This window comes from Peromyscus maniculatus, chromosome 18 (genome assembly GCF_049852395.1).
Source record: "Peromyscus maniculatus bairdii isolate BWxNUB_F1_BW_parent chromosome 18, HU_Pman_BW_mat_3.1, whole genome shotgun sequence".
In the NCBI taxonomy this organism is placed as follows: Eukaryota; Metazoa; Chordata; class Mammalia; order Rodentia; family Cricetidae; genus Peromyscus; species Peromyscus maniculatus.
The window spans coordinates 42996015-43015317 of NC_134869.1; the positions used below are offsets into that span (position 1 = coordinate 42996015).

The 19303-nt window shown below is 51.4% G+C and overlaps 1 protein-coding gene across 1 annotated transcript; it reads right to left on the reverse strand.

The window, feature by feature from the left end:
- Nucleotides 1-8171: 8171 nt before the first annotated feature.
- On the reverse strand, nt 8172-14666 carry Tac3 (tachykinin precursor 3). The gene is made up of 7 exons (XM_006973271.4): nt 14531-14666; nt 13869-13987; nt 11611-11716; nt 11421-11450; nt 10778-10831; nt 10418-10490; nt 8172-8428 (listed from the first exon to the last, which is right to left on the reverse strand). The coding sequence occupies exons 2-6, from the start codon at nt 13980-13982 to the stop codon at nt 10435-10437; spliced, it is 360 nt and encodes a 119-aa protein (XP_006973333.2). The 5' UTR covers nt 13983-13987; nt 14531-14666; the 3' UTR covers nt 8172-8428; nt 10418-10434.
- Between the last annotated feature and the right edge of the window lie 4637 nt (nt 14667-19303).

The window sequence follows — 19303 nt, forward strand, 5'->3', positions numbered from 1 at the left end:
TATATATATTGTGTGTATATATATATGTTGTGTGTATATATATATATATATATATATATACATACATACACACAACATTTTCATTATCTGCCCGTTGATGGACATCTAGGTTGGTTCTGTTCCCTTGGCATTATGAAAACAGCAGCAATAAACATACACGTGCAAATATCTCTGTAGTAGGATATCAGATCCTTTGGCCCAGAAGTGATATGCCTGGGTTGTTTGGTAATTCTATTTGTAGTTTTTTAGGAAACACGAGAGTGCAAGGACATCACCACAGTGACAGACTAGATAACGTATTACAATCCCGAAAAGTAGCACACGTGGACAGGAGTTGGAATGGAAACAGCGGTGGCGTCAGGTGCACAGTCCCTGGTGATGTAACTGAGCCTCGGTTATCCACCCAGAAACCGGCCCACGTCTGGGAGGGACTGCGGTTAGGGTCTGGCAGTGGGAAAGTACCTTGGCAGATGGGGGCCGAAGACTGTCGCAGATATCACACCATACCACACACTACCAAGAGAGTGACAGACACAGAGCCGACCCAGCCCTGACGGCAGGGACTTTTTAAAGGGTATGCATTTGGTGCCTGGTGATGACGTGGCCGCTGAGTATTCTTACCACGTATGAGCAAAAGGCAAATAGATAGTAGACTCCGAACTGGTGGAGCTGGGGCTGGGGGTTGCTGGCTTGCAATTTAAATGGTTGGGGAAAGAGAGTGTGAATTACATCATGAACTGAGGCTGTAGCTCAGTTGAAAGAATGTTTGCCTAGAATGTATGAGACCCTGGCTTTGATCCCTAGTGCCACAGAAACCTGGGGTGTAGTGGTGTACGTTCGTAATCCCAGAATTCAGCAGGTGAAGACAGAAGGTGTCGGGTCCAGAGGACATTCCATTTCCCAAAATTCCAAAAGGCAGTCCAAATATCTAGAAATGGGCTCGACCTGGTTATTGGGGGATGTCTGGCCATTACAAGCCAGCATTCCTCAGGAACTTGTAAAGCTGGCTCCCCTCTACTGAAAGAGTCATTCCCCTCATCTCTGGCAGAAGGGACATATATGGCTACCCTGTGGTGCCAACCAGCATACCAAAACACAGGCTGGCCTGCAAGCTCCCCTAGTATCACAGGTTCCTGCTACACAGTTCAGTCCATGCTAGCCCTTCTCACCTCCTCCCTTACCCTAACCCCCACCCTACTGGCGGACTTCCCTTCTTTCCGCTACTCACCTCCCTTATAACCCCGCTGTGTCTCCTCTTCTCCCTGCTCCGGCTTCTCTCATGATCACGTCCAGTCAGCTGGCCATATTCAGTCTCTACTTTGGACTCTTTCAGATTCCTCTATGTCTATTTCCCTCTCGTATCTACAATAAAAACCTTCCCTTTTAACCATACCATGGAACGGTCATGTTGTCAGCTTATACAAAATTATCAGAAGGTCAAGGTCATCCTCAGCTACATAGCAAATTTGAAGCTAGCCTGGGTTACATGAAAGCCTGTCTTTAAAAAAAAAAAAAAAAAAATCTGTGCTGACACCCCCTCCTGGGTTCCTAAAACTTGAAACCAGTGGAAGAATTGGACAGTGAGGAGGGGGTGAAGCAGAAGTGATAGAGGTATCTCTCAGGCCCAACCTTTAATTCAGAGGAAGGCAAACCTGTGGCACAGCATCCACGCAGGGCCTGAACCTATGATACTCAGAGCGAATTCTCTTTGAACTGCTTGCACTGGGACTTCTGGGCCAGGGGAGTTCAGCATCTAGTTTGACTTTACAACAGCATGAACCGTCCCTCTGATGTGGCCAGGCCTGATGGAATCCTTGGCAGGCTCCGGCTCAGCTCATACTGCTTGGTGTGGCAGGGCATGCCAGCTGGGTTCTGTGCAGAGAAAATCCTGCCTCTTTCTGTTTTCTGGGGCTCTTTCTCTTGTTTCCCCTTTCAGTGCCTTTTTGCCTTAACCTCCTTACACCCAAACCCCTGGTCTCACAGACACGGTTTCTGACTCACCATCCTCATCACCCCATTTTCTCAAATTGCCTCCCAAACGTCGATGTGTATGCCCATATTTTATTGCCGATGTCATCCTTGGTCAGCGAAGCTGCTTTTTGCAGTGGTCAGTGGTTCACTGCAAACTCCTAACTGATCACTGCTGAGTGGTTTATTGGATGCTCAGTCCTGAGTGAGATGTCCACAGTAACCCCTCCAGGGCTCAAGGAATTGTGAAACCAAAACAGGAACACTACGCCTCACAAGTTAATGGGAAACCGAAACAGGAAAATTGTACCTTGCAGGTTAAGAGTTCTGTTTGCAGTGAAGACAGATAAGAAATGAGATCCTGTTTGCCCTGTGTTAAGTCCTTGCGAGTTAAGGTTTCCAGCTGTAATTAAGAAGTTCCTGTTTGTCCTGTGTTAAATCCTAGTTAAAGAATAAGTTCCTGTTTGTCCTGTGTTAAATCCTTGCAAAATAAGGTTTCTATTTGTAATTAGAAAGAAGTTCCTGTTTTAAGGTCCGATGCAAACTGCTTGCAGATCCATTTCTGCCCTTCTCACTGGGTTCTTCTAACAATGTCTAACTGCCAACCCTCTCATCCTTGTGAACCTCACTTACCTCTCCATGAGAGGCTTCCAGAGGCCACTGGGGGCTGCTCTCTCAAATCCTGACTTAGGGTGAGGCAGCCACCCCGAAATACAGCTTGCTTTAATTGGACAGCCACAGGCTTGGGGGTTTTTTTTCTCCTCACAAATCTCAGGGTTAACAGAATGGCACAGAAGGGTCCGGGGGAAGGGGCAGTGTTGGGGATCACTGTCCTCCGAGCATGATAAGGCAACTGCCCTCCTGAATCTTTTTTTTTTTTTTTTTTTTTGGTTTTTCGAGACAGGGTTTCTCTGTGTAGCTTTGCGCCTTTCCTGGAACTCACTTGGTAGCCCAGGCTGGCCTCAAACTCACAGAGATCCACCTGGCTCTGCCTCCCAAGTGCTGGGATTAAAGGCGTGTGCCGATGCCGCCGCCACCACCACCGCCCGGCTTTCCGTCCTGAATCTTCCTGTAACTGTGACTAACTAGATCTGCATAAGACTGGGCGCATTAGTGCCTGTCATGGGTGGGGTACTCACGAGGCCCCACTGCTTTCCTGGACATATTGGTAGTGTTTTTGTTAGGGTGTGTATTGCTGTGATTAAAAACACTGTGACCAAAAACAACTTGTGGGGTGTTAGGAACCAAGTCCCCTTCCCACCAACCCCTCACCCCCACCCCGTCACAACCCCCACCCTGCCCCAGCCTCCCTCAGCAACGTAATGCCAGCAGCCAAATGCGAAATGTCATCACCAGCCACCAAATATGAAACGCATGCCCTTTAAAAAGTCCACGCCATCGCTGGCCTCTCTTCTCTGTCTCTTGTCCGGGATCGGAGGTGGCCTTTCGCTCCCCGACCCCACCACCACCACCACCACCACTAAATCTCTTGCGTGATCTGTTGCGTGGTGTGATTTCTGCGGCATTCCTTGGCCCCGATATGCCCAGGTAACCTTCTGCCGCTAAACCCTAACACAGGGAAAGGGTTTATTTGACTCACAGTTTATGGTTCACCATGACGGGAAGCCAGGGCAGGAACCCAGAAGCGGAAACTGAAGCAGAGGCCATGGAGGAACACTGCTTGCTTCTCCCCAAGACCTCCTGCCTAGGGGTGGCACCACCCACACTGGGCTAGGCCCTCCCACATACATCTTCAACAAGAAAATGCTCCCACGGGCTTACCCATAGCCTGATCTCATGGAGGCATTGTCTCAATTGAGATTCCCTTCTCTCGGGTGACTCCAGCTTGGGACAAGCTGACAAGACGCTAGCCGGCATGGGCATGGGCATGGGCAGTTAGTGGTTGCTGGCGTGGAGGGCACCCACTTACCTGAGGGCGTATGATCAGTTAACGACTGCCGAGACATTTTCTTCAGTGACGTCGTCCCCTGTAAGTTACCCAGACGCCTGTAAATAATCCCTCGCTCATGCTCCTGTAACTAACCCTAATTAAACACAGGTTCCAACCCTGGGACAAATGGCTGAGGTGCCTTTTTAACACAACAAAGCAGACACCGCCCACCAGATTCTCCAGGCATCCCTCGCCCCCACCTGTTACAGGGCCCTCCTGGCTTGCATGCCCCGACCCCACCCTAACTTTCCAGACCAGGGTCCTGGACTGCCTTTCCCTATATATTCCAGCCATCTTGGTTACCCACTCTTTATGAACCTTTGGGCCTCCTGGCTGCTGCACTGGGTTCCCCTGCTCTCCGCTCTCCCTTCCCCTCCCCCCTCCCCACACAGCCCAGCTCAGTCTGGTCATGTCACTCTGGACTCTCCCAGATGTCCCTGCCTCAGGCTATGTCTCCCTTTTATCTACAATAAACCTCCTCCAAAAGAGGCAGACATGTTTCCTTTCTTTTTGTTTTTTTTTTTTTTTTAAATTTCTTTTTCTTTTTTTTTCCGATTAACAAACCAAGCTAGACGAGAGTGGAGTAATTTCTCTGGTCTGCCATTAGTGACTTCTCTGGGGTGAAAAGACATTTGCCTCCCACAAAAGTTCACACAACAGTCAAGCACAACTGTTCTTGGAGTTTGGGATGGGGAATTATACTTTGCTCTGTAATGGAAGAGTTCCTCGGAGGTCGATGCTGAATTCCCACAAGGGATCCAGCTCCCACAGCTGGGCAAAGCAGCCCAAAAGCTTCCTAACCCTAACCCTGAGCCAGCCCTAACCCTAACCCTAACCCTGACCCTAACCCTAACCCTAACCCTGACCCTGACCCTGACCCTAACCCTAACCCTAACCCTAACCCTAACCCTGACAAGACAGGCACAGGTCTCACAAGATCTGTTCAACCTCTCTCACCAGCTGCCCTAGTCATCTTTGGAGTATGAAGCTCAGTCAACTTCACCAGCTAGCGAATCACCTGGAAGGTGTAGACCAAAGTGTGTATTGTTTATTATCTGTGCTGTTAAGAGAAAGTCACCACACAGTCACAATGATACGTACGCACAAAGCTACAGGGAAGAAGGGATCTGGAATTTAGTAGAGGGATTAGGTCTCTGTAGACTTCACCCTCTTTATAACAGGAAGAGGAGGGGCTCAATCCTGCGCCCTTCTCCAAGTACAGTAAACAGGAATTTGAGAAGATGGATGTGGTAGGAAGATTTGGAGAATTTGAGGCCAGCCTGGGCTACGTAGTGGGGAAAGAAAGAGAGGGGAAGGGAGAGGGAGGGGGAGAGATTGGTTTTAGAGACTGATTTTCCCGAGATCACTGGCGCTGTAGTATTTGCCTGCTCCACCAGAGAGCAACCTCTCTACGTTTATGTTCTACCTATCAGACAGTGGTCGCCGCTCAGCACACATGGCAGACTCCAGGTTTGAGCAGAGCCAACTCATGGGGCTTTCACAGCCCCAAAACATCCCCCTAGACCCTGCAAAAGTGTTCAAATACCCTGTAGATGGCTCGTTTTGAGACGTCCAATAGATGACCTCTAGGGAATGGCTCTAGAATCTGGAGTACTGTCGCTTTTTTTTGGGGGGGGGGGCAACATATCTTTATTGATTATTTGGGAATTTCATACAATTTACCTCAATCACACACTTTTCCTTCCTCCCAGGTCCACCCTCCCACCCTTCCCCCCCACCAAAAAAAATGGACCAAGTGCAATCTGTGCTGCCCATGTACTCATGGAGCATGGCCAGCCCCTCAAAGACAACTGAGTCCTCACCCCTGCCCGCCCCCCCACACACACCAGAAGCCAACAACTGTGAAGAGCTACACTTCAGCATCTCCATCACATCCTTAAGGACCCGACCCTCCCCAACGGCCTCCCATCTAGACCACACACACACACACACACACACACACACACACACACACACACGCGTGCGCTTTCCTTGGGTGCGAGAGAGAGGTTGTCGCTGAAGCCCTCGATGTCTCAATGTCTCTCATTCTCGACACCCAGTGCGGTCACTTTTGACCTGGCTGTGGATGGGAGCTCTCTCTCCCTATACTGTGTAGCTGTGTGTAGTTGGGAAACTGGAACTTTCCCTGGGGTGAAAAGGACTACAGGAAGCGGCACCTGGCTCCAAAACCTGGTCCTGACGGTGCCTTGGGGAGGCTAAGCATCATCTCCACATCTCTCCAGCTCAAGTGCACAGCTACACAACACCTAGCTAAGACCAGGAGCTCAGGGATTTCCCATGATGCTCCACTGGGGTACAGCGCCACCCCTTGGGATCAGTGGGGCTGCGATCCTTAGCACACCAGATTGATAAAAGACACCCATGCCCATGACATGTAAGGCCCCATTCTGGGGTCTACTATGCCAGTATTGAAAGGGCTGGTAATGGGCACACTGTGAAGGAAGAATCAGATCAGCCCTTTCTGTGACTACAGCCACTAAGTCTGAGGACGTTGCCTCTCTTTTGGCCTCTGTAATAACCTCCCTGTCTAGCCTTCACCCCAACCAGATCAAGCTGCGTTTGCTTGTCCATAACCCTGCCATACTACAAAATCCATGAATGAGGGTTGTGGGGTTTTTTTTGGGGGGTGGGGTGTCAATTTTTATTGGTCCCAGAGCAACAACATGCCAGAGAGACAATTGTGTCTAAGGTCAGCTTGGTAAACCTATGAGTCTGGAGTTCGAGGTTACCTCCAGGAGCAGGTTACTTGGAGAGCTATGCTATGGGAAAGCTTCCCCCCACCACCCCACCCCAGTATGGGCAACATCCATGCAAGCTGCATCCCAGGGAGTTTCCAGGCAGCGGCACTAGAAAGCTACTCAAGGTCCCCTGCCATAGATTACCACTTCACATCCTTGGGGAGGAACGGGCCTTCCTTAGCCTTCCCCTCCCTTCACAGGGGAATGTTAATAAGCCAGCCTCAGGAGGGCCTCATGTGGAGGATCACAGCTGCACTTGACTGGAGACAGCAATAATCAGATGTAACCCGGAGGGAACAGCCAGCCGGCCATGGTTACCATCTCATCCCCAGGACCTGTTAGAACCCACGCTAACATTGGGGGGCGGGGGGGGGGGAAGTCTTTCCACAGTCCCCTAATTACTAAGTGCTGGAGTTGCTGACTGAATTTCCCCAGGTCTCGCCTAGACACATTTCAGAATGTCTGTTTTCCCCTTTTCTGAAACTCACCTTGGACTGTTACAAACTATCCAAATGTGTTAGTTTTTCCCCTCGAAACAGAGTCTCCCTTTTGGGGCCCAGACTGAGTGCTGGGGTGTGCCAGATTTTTTCTTTTGGGCTACCAATCAGCTCCCAAATCATAACCCAGACAATTATTAGTTTTGAATGCTTGACCTACCTTAGGCTCCTTTCTGGCTAGCTCTTTTAACGTAACCTGTTTCTGTTCATCTGTTTTGCCTCGGGTCATTTCATCTTCTTTCTTCCTATATGGCTTACTTTCTACCCGGCTGGCCGTCTGCTGCCGACTTACACCCCTGGTGTCCCTCTTTATCTCCTTCTTCCTTCTATTTATTCCCTCTGCCACCCAGCCTTTCTCTTCCCAGCTACTGGCCATCCAGCTCTTTATTAGACCAATCGGGTGCCTTAGGCAGGCAAGGTGAAACAGCTTTTCATAATTAAACAAATGCAGTATAAACAAAAGTAACACACCTTTACACAGTTAAAGTAATAGTCTGCAGCATAAACAAATGTAACACATCTTTGCCCGGTTAAAATAACATTCTACAATACTGAGGTACAGGAATAACATTGCACAATACTGAGGTACAGGTGCGTGCCACCCCCCTGCTGTAGATTTGTCCTTTTAATCACCAGAACAATTAATATATATCCAAAATGAAGATATGTCTATTTAACTATCATGTGTAGTGTTTTTTAAGTGTGTGTGTGTGTGTGTGTGCGTGCGTGCGTGCGTGCGTGCGTGCGTGCGTGTGTGTGTGTGTGTGTGTGTGTAAGAGAAAGGGCCCATGCCATGACACAATGTAGAGATCAAAAGACAATCTTTGAGACTCCATTCTCTTCCTTCCATGGCGGATTCCGGGTATTGAACTCAGGTCATCAGGCCTGTGTGGCAAGCCCCTCTACCTGCTGAACCACATTGCAAGCACTGTATCATCTTTTTGTATATATGTGTTTCTGAGGGAAAAAAATCTTTCATCAACCAATCTCTCACTTCGCTCCTTTGTAAAAATCCTTTATTGTTGAAGAGGAAACACTGTATTTTTAATGCAGGACACTACAGAAACCATACTGGATACTTAGTGCCAGGGGATTGAGGCTATTCACATGCAGCTTCTATGCTGAGGAGGAGAGGGAATCAAAAGGAGGAAGGTACAAGTTTGGGAAAGAGAAAGGGAATCAGGAGAGCATGCACTGGGATTGGTACAGGGACTATGTCTTTATGATGCAGCCCGGGGTCCAGAAGTAGAGTGCTAAAGACAAAAATAAACAAATAAAACGTTAAAATCACATCTTTGTCCCACAAAACGCCCACTGTCCCACCCACTGAGGGGAACAAGGGACGGCCATCTCTGCGGAAGGGAAAGCTGAACTCTCAGCAATCCCAGCAGCCTTTGGGCTAGGGCACTGTTGGCAGCAGGTGCCGCCCCTTCCCCGATGTGCTGAACACGGTGTCCTGGTCTGTGGAGAGCATGCAGAAAAGTGACCAGTTCCTATCACCCAGCACTCCCTGGAGGCTGGCGCAGACACAGCCCGTCCACAGTGACCGGTCCCCCCCTGCTTAACCCAGTCCTTCTTCCCAGACAGGCTCTGAATGACTTCCGTTTTCAGTAGCTTCATGTGAATGAAATAAAATGACGCAGTGTTGATCCACCTCCTCTAATCGCCTTTAAATGCTAGCCCCTGGGGACTGCATGTCCCATCTGTCTGCACCTAACAGGTTTAGAATACCGTCAGTGGTGAAATTAGGAAGGCAGCAATTACTGGCTCAGTCCCACTGAAAGAACTTGGATTCACCAGCAAATATTAAAAGTAGATTTCCACAATGCGCTTGCATTTACCATTTGTATAAAATACGATGGCAAAATTGCACTGTAATTATCTTTATGGCCAGTGCATAACGTTGGAGGAGAGTATGTCACCCAGATATAGCTACCCGTATAATTATCTGGCCATCGGCAGGACTGAAATAACCATCTAATGAGAGCAAAATGATATGGTAAGCACCATGTAATCAGCAAGTTACAGTTATTACAGCCCTTTATGCCCTCTCACCCCACAGTAAATGGGGGGCCGGAACTGGTCCCGGGTCCGAGGGAGTCGTGAACAGGTGGTATCAAGGGTCAGCTTCTGGGGTCTCAGACTGGCCACCGTGAAACCAGTGACTGAATTCCCAGAGCAAGAGGAGAAAGGAAGGAGGCTGTGTGGACCGCAGAGGCTTCCCGGGGCCCCACTCACTCTTGTCTTCCTTCTCTTTAGAAGCCAGAAAAAAAGGAAGGCATCAATTAAGCTGCTGTTGCCGTGTGTAGGTAGACTACATCAAGGCAGAAGTTTCTGTGTTTTGACTAGACTTCCCCGAGGGACTTTCACGCTAGTGGACAAGTGAGGAATCTCTCAGCCCACTCAGTCCTGAGGTCTGGCCTAGATGGCTTTCAGCAGTCAGACAAAAGCCAGCCAGGGGAACACATGAGGACATTTTCCACCCACTGTTCCCAACACTCAGCTTCTAGACCGGAAGAGCCATAATATAGATGACTCCCAGTGTGCCAGGAACCATTATGAAGGCTTTGTCTGTAAAAGCGCAACCTTGGGAGATTTTATCACCGTCCTTATATTCCAGATGGGGAAACTGAGGCACGGTGGAGACACAACTAGAGACAGGCAGGTCCAGGATTGGATGTGAGTCATGTTCTAATACATTCTGCTGCAGTGGTGGCTAAGATGTGGTTTCCAGCTATCTCCAGACTTTTAGCATCCCTGAATCTCTCCCTAAATCATAACTGTACTGACTGCATTCTGAGGCTGTAACCCAGCGCAGTTCAACCTCCTCGGGAGAGCAAACACTCCAGCTGTGAATCAGACTTCCAGTGACTGAAAGACGATTTTACCATCTTTTGTACAGATCACAAGAAGACGGTGTCTAAAAAAACCCGCCAGCTGACCATTGGAGAAGCCTCCACAGGATCCTTCTCCCTGTTTCCTACCACACTCACTCTGTCTGCTCAATAATCAACAGAGTCCATGACACAGGAGAAGGGGATGAAACAGAGCAGTGGGGACAAGTGTGTGCCCATCTCTCTCTGAGGTCATTGCAGCTGATGCTCGGTGTGCTGGACACCGGCAATGTGTCTGTGTCTTAGGGCAAAAGTGTGTGCACTGGGAGTGTCTGTGAGCTGACAGGCCCCGCCCCCTCACCCCCTCACCCCTCACCCCCTCGCCCCCTCACCCCCAACAGTGCTTACCTTATTCTCACGGGTGCCTATTTGAGGGTGCGGAAGCTGGGGGTATTCTCTTCAGTCACATCAGTGGGAGTGTCTGGGGTGGAGCAAGCAGGACAGTTAGGAAGAATTCTGAATCAGTGAAGGGCTGGCTGTACCAGACAGCACCGGAACCCGGGGCTGGGAGAATGGGGAGGAGGCAGGGCCTTCTGTCCCTCGGCCACAGCAGGGCTGTCCTACTGTGCTCAGGGGAATGGCCGAGAAAGGAAGAGACACACCCACTACAACCGAGAAAAGTCTCATCTTCCTCTCTGGTGACAAACTGGGAGGCACCCCTGACACATCCTTGGCAGTACCCAGACCTTCTTGCTGGATGTACCCTACCTGGCTGGCTGTTCCTCTTGCCCATGAGTCCCACAAAGAAATCATGCATGTCACCTGAAAGAAAAGGCCAGTGTTGTCCACACACATGTCAAGACTTCTGAGACTGGAACTCATCCTCTCTCTGTCCCTCTCCCTCTCTCTCTCCAAAGCCCTGGAGTTTCTGGTGTAGCCCAGGCTAGCCTGTACTTTCCACCTCTCCTTTCTTAACCTCTGAGCTCTGGAATTACAAATGTGTGTCACCACATCTGGCCCCTCTGTATCTCCTTGGAGCCTGAACTCCACGGCCAGCAGGTGTATTATCTGCCCCCCTCTCTTCCCACCCCCTCCCCCCACACTCACACACCCACATTTCATCACTTGTCTACCACAGCAGGTGCCTGGCTTAGGATCGCCATCGCCATCGGGAGAGCCCCTCAGTCCCCAGGGACCAGCCGGTGAGGGATGGGGCAGTCTCCCACGCCCCTCACACCTGCTCTCTCCTTGCTCCCTGGCACCATCTCCCCCTCAGAAAAGCTGGCTAAGCAATTGCAGCTGGCGTATTGTCCGAACCGGCCGAGATGCGGTCAGCCAAAATGGCTTACTGGCTGCATGCCCGTGGAAATTTGGGCAAACGGTCAGCACAGATGATCGAGAAGCTACTCACGTTTCTGAAGAAGCGATGTCTCCTTAGGTCCTGTGAAGCCAAGCCCAAGAGCGTAGGAAGCAGCAATTAGAGAGAAATTCAAATCACAGCCCTCACCAGCTAACTCACTAGGACACCCCCCCATCTCCCGCCCCCCCCAAGGGGTTCCCCAGTGTCCCTGTGCCCCTCCCCCTCCAGAGCCGCCTCCTACCCACGCTGGCCTTGCTCAGCACTTTCAGCAACCCTTCCAGAGAGACGGAGCGGCTGTCATAGAGGCTCCGGAGCAAAGACTGGGGCAGCTGGTAGTGGTCAGAGTCCTTGTAGGGGAGAGGAGCAGAGAGCTGAGGGACAAGGTCCGCACCCCATCCACCTGCTCTCTTCTGGCACAAAACAGCTTTGCCCCAAACCCCACCACAGTTGAATCCAATACCCCATTTCCTTCAGGATTTCCTCCGGCTTGCCCTGGAAGAGAAATGGGTGTGTAAAGTGTGATGGGTGAGGAGGGGCAGCAGCCCTGGGATCATGTTAGAAATGCAGACTCCTACCTGGAACCTGGACAGGACCTGAATCTGAATGTGACCCCATGGTGCTCGTGTGCATGGCGGAGTTCGGAGCCATGTAGGGACTTCCAGACGGCTGGCCTGTTGGCCAGCCTGCCTTGGACTGATTTCCTGGGGTGCTGACCATGCTGTCCCCCAAGACCAAGGATGATTGTCTCCTGGAATCCCCCCATCCAGCTCCTGCCACCTCTCAGTGACAAAGTCACAGCTTCAGAAACCAGCTTGTTCAAAGATGGCGTTGGGTGTGAACTTGTGAGCCATGAACTCCCCACACCCAAGAAAGGTCCATCACATTTAGCAGGTGTCCTCTAACCTGAATCTCGGTATGCCCTTCTCTAGAGTCCTAGTGTCCTTGGGCTGCAGGGGACACCCAGGATATATCCCAAACACGTCACCCAGGCACCACCCCACACATGTATTCCACCCAGTCTCTCTGGTACCCACAGACCTCGGTCTCTTTTGTTGACCAAGAGAGGCAGGGGGGTTTCTTGGTACTCTAGCGCTGTAGCGGCTTGTCTCTGAAGAACCCAGATCATCTGACGACCCTGACTACACAGGGTCCAGCTGGACCTGACACTTACGGGGCAGCGGGTTTTGTCTGGATCTGGTGCACAACTGCTGCTCCCTGCACATCTGCCCGGGAGAGCATGCATGTTCTCTGTGTGTATGTGCATGTGCGTGTGCGTGTGCGTGTGTGTGTGTGTTCTCTCTCTCTCTCTCTCTCTCTCTCTCTCTCTCTCTCTCTCTCCTCCTCCTCCTCCTCCTCCTCCTCCTCCTCCTCCTCTCCCTCTCCCTCTCCCTCTCCCCCCTCCTCTCTCTGCCCAGCACGTAGCTTCCCAGAAGCCACTTTTTCCAAATTGTTCGAATACTCAGCCCACCTCCTGTAATGAGATGCTAAGCAGATTGGAGCTGGAGAGGCAGAAGGCTTCACACGCTGAATTTGTAACAAGTCCCACCTGTAATCATCTTAAAAGCATTTGTACCAATGTAACTGCTGTCAGCTCAAACCCCTAAAAAGGCTTCCTCCCTGCCCTCCCCCTACACCGACCCTGACAAGTCCTCTTCTTTTTCTTAGAGGAACTTTGGAAATGCAGGCTCACCCTGGCTTGCTTTTTTGATTTCTGTTTTACCAGTCTAAGCAGAGGCTAGAAGTAGGCAGAGGAGAGGAGAGAAGAGAAAACCTGGGGACTTAGACACTCCTGAGACTGTGGGAGGTGGGCGTGCGGAGGATGGGGGCGGTATCCGCATCTTGAAAATAAAAGAACACGTGTCACCGATAGATGAAATAGTCTGCAGAGGGCCACTTGGGGGAGAAATTCTGCATGCGTCTGGCTCCATCGAGGGAGGGGGAGATCTGTCCCTTGCCAAGAGACAGCGCTGAGCCAGACTACAGAGAACTTACGCAGCCGACTTACGCACAGCACCACTCCATCACTGTGTCACCAGCAAAAACTGAACAACATATTTTTTAATTTTAAAAAATTAAATTAAAATATAATTACATTATTTTTCCCATTTCCTTTCTTTTCCCCAGCCTCTCCCATGTGCTCCCCCCTTGCTCTCTCAAATCCATGCCTTCTCTTTAATTGTTGTGATACATATGTGTACATATATATGCAATGTGTGTGTGTGTGTGTGTGTGTGTATATATATATATATATATATATATGTAAACTGCTTAGTCCATAGAATGCCGAGTAACATTTTTTAAGGTACACGTTATCTACCAGATATCCAAGACACGGAGAGATGCCCTGGATACAACAGAAACAGGAGAAGACCAGAGATATAGAGAAATTTAGAGACAAAATGTCCAACCCTGCCAGCCCACCTCCCTCCCTTCAGCTATTCAGACAGACAGAATCCCAAGTCTCCCTGAGGGACTGGACTCTGTCAGGGGACATCTTACCTTACTGTGCCTCCCACCAGGTGCCACCTGCTCCTGAGACTCCTCACAGACAGCCCCAAAGCTGCAAGCCACGCTGAGCGCCAGGATGGCAGTGAACAGCATGGCGCACCTCATGGTGTCTAAAGGACAAAGGTGAGAATCAGGGAAGACACAGCCTGGTGGGGACCCGGCGGGCCCTCCTGACCAGCGGCCCTCCTGACCAGCGCCTGGGCTCCCCCGTGTTTTTCCAGCTCTTCACCTCCCCTATCCAAGCCCTGATCTGAAGAGCGTGAGATGCACCTCTGAGAAGGGGGTCCCCCTATTAAACAGCTCCCCAGGATCTGCCTACCAATGAGCAATGATGTGGTGTTGGGGGTCTCTAGATGATAAGGACGATAGATTCACAGGACGTGATCTGGTCTGTTTCTTTAGCTTGAGAAGAGACCCCAGTTACTGTCTTACAGTACTAGATAACCCCGAGACTTAAAGAAAAACTTTCTAACCTGTAAGAATCCGTCTCAATTCTGGCCCCAGACACCTCTCCATCCTGGGGCCTTTTCTGATTGCCGTCCTGGTACCCTACCTGCCTACCAGAGGCTGCCCTCTCCTTTATCCCCTTCTGGTCCTCACCCATCATCCTCCGTGCCAGCTTCAGCCCCCCACACTATCCTCCCAGGACCTACCTGTGGAGCTGGCTGGACGGTAGGATCAGGGAGCTGGCTGGTGCTGCTGGGGAGGCAGAAGAGAATGCAGGGGCTCTGGAAGGTGGCAGGAACCAGTCCCAGCTCCCTGATAAAGGTTCTGGGAGGGTTTGGGGGAGCCGAGGGGAGGGGCTGAGAGTCACCAATCCCAGGGTGGCTGGAGGGGAGGAGGAAAGCTGGTAGGGTAGAAGATGCAGGCTGTAGTCACACACTCAGACACGCAGGCGCGTACACACACACACACACACACACACACACACACACACACACACACACACTCACACACCAGAACCAGCAGCGAGCACAGTTGTCCAGCAGCCTGCTTCCCAAAGGCACCCAAGGCAGGCACTCTAAAGAATGCCGTTGTGTGTGATTTCTCACAAAACCGCCTGACAGGTCCAGCTCAGTAGGTGTGTCTCCTGGACCTTCTTCTCATACCTCACCAGCTCCTCTCCCTTCAAACCTCCGGGCTTGACCACCAGCCTGGAGCAGCTTAGACCGGTGTCTCTGTCCCTTCCGCCACCAAGACAGCTGGGGCTGAGGCCCTGCTTGAAGACTGGGGGCGACTCTGGCTCCTTCCGCCCTCCTCCTGGTGGAAGCCGTCCCATGTCCTGGTCCTTACCCCAAGGGAGAAGCAGGGCTGCTGGGGTGAGGACTGAGACCCCCCCCTCTGCCCGCCCCCCATCTCCCCACCCTTTTCAAGCTTCCTGACTGCCTCAGCTGCCTCAGCTGCCTCTTGCGGGAGCTCCACCGTCCGTCCATCCGTCCGTTCGTCCGTCCATCCTGCTCCCGTCCTGCTCGTGAGGACCGCTCAGCTTGTCCTCACCTTGCTCTGCTTGGCAATGTTCATTTCTTAATTGCCTCCCTTTTTTTCCCCCCTCAAAGCTCAGACATCCTCTTCTCTGACCCTTCGTCTACATACCACACAGATGAGGGGGCTTTTCTGTAATTTCTTAGCCCAGGACGGAGAGCCAGAGGAGGAGAGCCAGGGTCAAAATCAGAACTCAGAAAGGGCCAGTAATGCACTCACTGGGAAAGCGGCAGCTGGAACCTGGCCAGAGTGTGGATACGCATTTCAGGAGCTTAGATATGCAGTGGGATTTGATTTTTCCTCACCTCCACAATAGAAGTAAGAAATATGCCCATTTTTCTGATTAGTAAACTGAGGCCAGGGAGGTTCAGTGACTTGCTCCAGTGTACACAGCAATCTGGCTCTTCTTACTCCAAATCTCTCAGGTTGTTTGTTTTATTGCTTGTTTGTTTGTTTGTTTGTTTCAAGACAGGGTTTCTCTGTGTTAACAGCCCTAGCTGTCCTGGAACTCATGCTGTAGACCAGGCTGGCCTCAAACTCACAGAGATCCTGCCTCTCCCTCAGGAGTGCTGGGACTAAAGGTGTGCGCCACCACCACGCAGCTAAGTCTCTCGATCACTGCATAGGCATGTTGACCTTTGAGGGAATGATTTGCTCTTCCAGGAGGACACAGAGGGACATCTTTCTGAGTCTCAGGGATTTGGAAACATTAACCCTTTGACATCTGGGGATGAGAAGGGAGTGGTATGTGCTCCCTGATCACCATAGACTCCTCCAATCACCCTATTTAGAACTGCTTCCACCGTGAACCCCCCCTACCCGCTTCTCCCAGGACTTATTATATCCAACATGCTGATAATTTGTTTCTTGTCTCTGTCAAATATACCAACCCCACCAAGCATCGCATGGACAAGAGTTTTTGTCTGTTATTGTAACCCCTCACTCTATAGTATTTGGCACATCATAGATGCTCAATAAAACTTTATGAAAAAGGAAGCCAGAGCCAGGTTGGTTGGTTGGTTGTTGTAAATTTCTGCCCCTAAACATGAACACCACTAGCACTGATGGAGTCCTGAATCCTTCCTCCCCACGCCACACACCCTGGGACTCGGGTCATAGTGATAGAACGTCACCCTGGCTGCACAGGGCCCCTTGTTCACCCCAGAATGTGGGTAGCAGCTGGGTATCAAGGTCTCTTTACGATATGAGAGGTTCATGGGGCCTCATTAAAAGCTTCTCATTACCCAGTTAATTGCAGGACTGTGTGTGCGCAGAACATGGGCCAGCACCCAGAGCTGCAAACATTTGGTGGGCTGAGAAACAGAAGTGGGAGGCTGTTTACATGCAAATGGTATAACATGTCCATTCCTTTGAGGAGCCCAGGTACTGTTTCTAATTGGACCTAGCCTAGATGGCACCCTCTTCCTCCTCTCCGATCTGCAACAATCTAGAGACAGAAGACCAAGCTGGGCAGGCCAAGGGAGTTGGCTGTGCAGGAGCAAATGAGTTCAAAAGCTGAAGACCAAAAGCCTGGTGGCCCAGCTCTGTCAGCCCCTCCCCCCAACACAGCCACCCCCATCCGTGAGCCCTGCCATCAGGGAAGCAGGGCTTCAGCAAAGGTCCCACCATGAATAATGTCCTTTGATGATGCTGTGTCTCACAGAGGATGGCAGGAGTCGGGGCTGGGAGGGGGCTGGTCACCCTTGATCTCTGGGATTAGCAAAGACTTGAAAGGGCTGATGCTGACCCAAGCTCGTGAGGTGATGAAGGAGGGAGGCATTAGAAGCCGGAGCAGGAAGCTTCATTTTGCCCACAGATCATATGCAAATGACACGTAAAGTGTCTGCTGCAGGGATGGGGCCACTATAGAGCTATTGAGTTTTGTTTTTTCTTTGCACATTTCTTTATTTGAGGCTCATCTCGGATGCTGTCTCCATAGAGGAGAAAATCCATAAAGTCCAGGTCTGAAGCAGCAGGTACCCGTCTACCCGCCCCTGACCCCACTGCATATATATGTATATATATATATACATGTATGTATGTTCAGTTGTACCGAGGTGAGACAAGTTAGATGACCAATCTCTAGGGGGACATGCTTGTGTGCACAAGACCACATGTGCTTGTCCGCCATGTACTCAGCTGTGGATTCCCTTGGTATCTTGGGGCTGGACCCTGTGTGACCTGGACAGAGAAGGAAGACAGTTCTCTATCAGCCAGTGCGTGCATGAAGAACTAGGAAGAGGCCCTGAGGGCACGGAGGAGCCGCGACTGAGCCTGGACTGTGGCAGAGCCGGATTGAGCTGGGAGGCCCTTGGGTGGCTCCCCAGTGAGGGGGAAGTCCACCATGGCTAGTGCAGCCTATACTTTGAGAGCCCTGGATGTGCTGAGGCGGAAGGCTGGGCCAGGACCGACGGCAAAACCGATTCCCCCTGGTGAAAAAGTCAATTCTAGCTCTTTTCTATAGGTGGGAAATCCATAGGTAGGAAAATGGAACCCTATAGACCTTGGGATCCTGGGCTCCGGAAGAAAGGAAGGGTAAAGACAGCAGGGGGGAGGGCGGAGGGGTGGTGGTGAGCCCCACCCATCAATATGGTGGAAGAATGGAGGCCTGAGACCTATTTAGCCCTCCCCACCCCACCCCCACCCAGGGAGCTGGCAGCTCCCTCAGCCCTGGGAAAAGAAAAGCAGGATTGGAAGCAGCAGCTGCATTTTCTCCTGAAATTGCTTCTGAAAATGACCAGACACTTCACTGGGAAAGTGACGACAATTTGGGCCCTGGGAGCAGAAGATGAGGCGGAGAGCGGGGGCGATCGGGCTCAGGTCACTACCCGCTCCCAGCCAGACGGGAGCTTGTGATTCTCAGAAGTCAAGGCTGGAGTTGTCATCTGGGGAGTGGGAGGCTAGCCAGAGCCCGAGTTACCTGTCCTCCAGCCCCAGCCCTGACAGGGCAGGCTTTAGCTTCTGTCTGCCCAGGGCCCATTGTAGCCCAGAGCTGGGGGTCGGGCTGAGAGAGAGAGAGAGAGAGAGAGAGAGAGAGAGAGAGAGAGAGAGAGAGAGAGAGAGAGAAGGGAGAGAGATTAATCTGTAGGCAGGAAGGATAGTTAATCAGGTCTCCCTGCCAGCATGATTACTTGGACCCGTGAGCTGCCTACCAATGGAGGCTGCGAGGGACCCAGCCTCAGAGCTTAGTGGAGGAGGCAGGGAGGGTGGAGATGGTGAGAGGAGGAGGAGGAGGAGGAGGAAGAGACACCCAGAGACAGGAACAACGGCAGCCCTTCCTAATCTCTCCCTGGGTACGCATCTAAATTTCATGGCTATACGTAGCATGTTCCCCAAAGATAGAGCAGGGTAGTGAGACAAGACCGTCTCTGAGGACAGGAAGATGAAGGACAGCGGGGAAAGGTACAAGAGATACTACAGATTAACGGGGACAAAGCCCACACAGGCTGAGACCGACACAGAAAATGAAGGAGGACAAGAGGAAAGGGGCAGTCCCAGAGACGAGCACGTCTGAGTCAGGGAGCCTGCCCCTGCCGGGGGCTGCCAGCAACGGGACAGTGACGGGCAGCAGCTCGACATCTCAGAGGCATGGAGAGGAAGAGGGTTCCTGGGAGGCGAGTGTGATACAGCCCATCTCCGGGGTGGAGGGAGACAGAGACCCCGGGGGCAGAGTCCCGGCATACCCCAGCTTGCCTCAGCTTGCATGAACCCTGCAGCCTTAGGCTTCCTTTTCAGGCTACATCTCCAAGGAGCCTAGTCTCCAAGACAGGCATCCTCAAGTCTTCCCTCCAGGGACACACTTAATGAACCAGCTCGTTGGCCACCTGCGACCTGAGCCCTATCCCGGACTCCTACACCCCCCACCCCAGTCTCTCTAAACCCGGCCAGAGCTCAGCCGGTCAAGGAGGCCAGAGACAATTCCCCTTCTTTTCCTTATTGTCTGC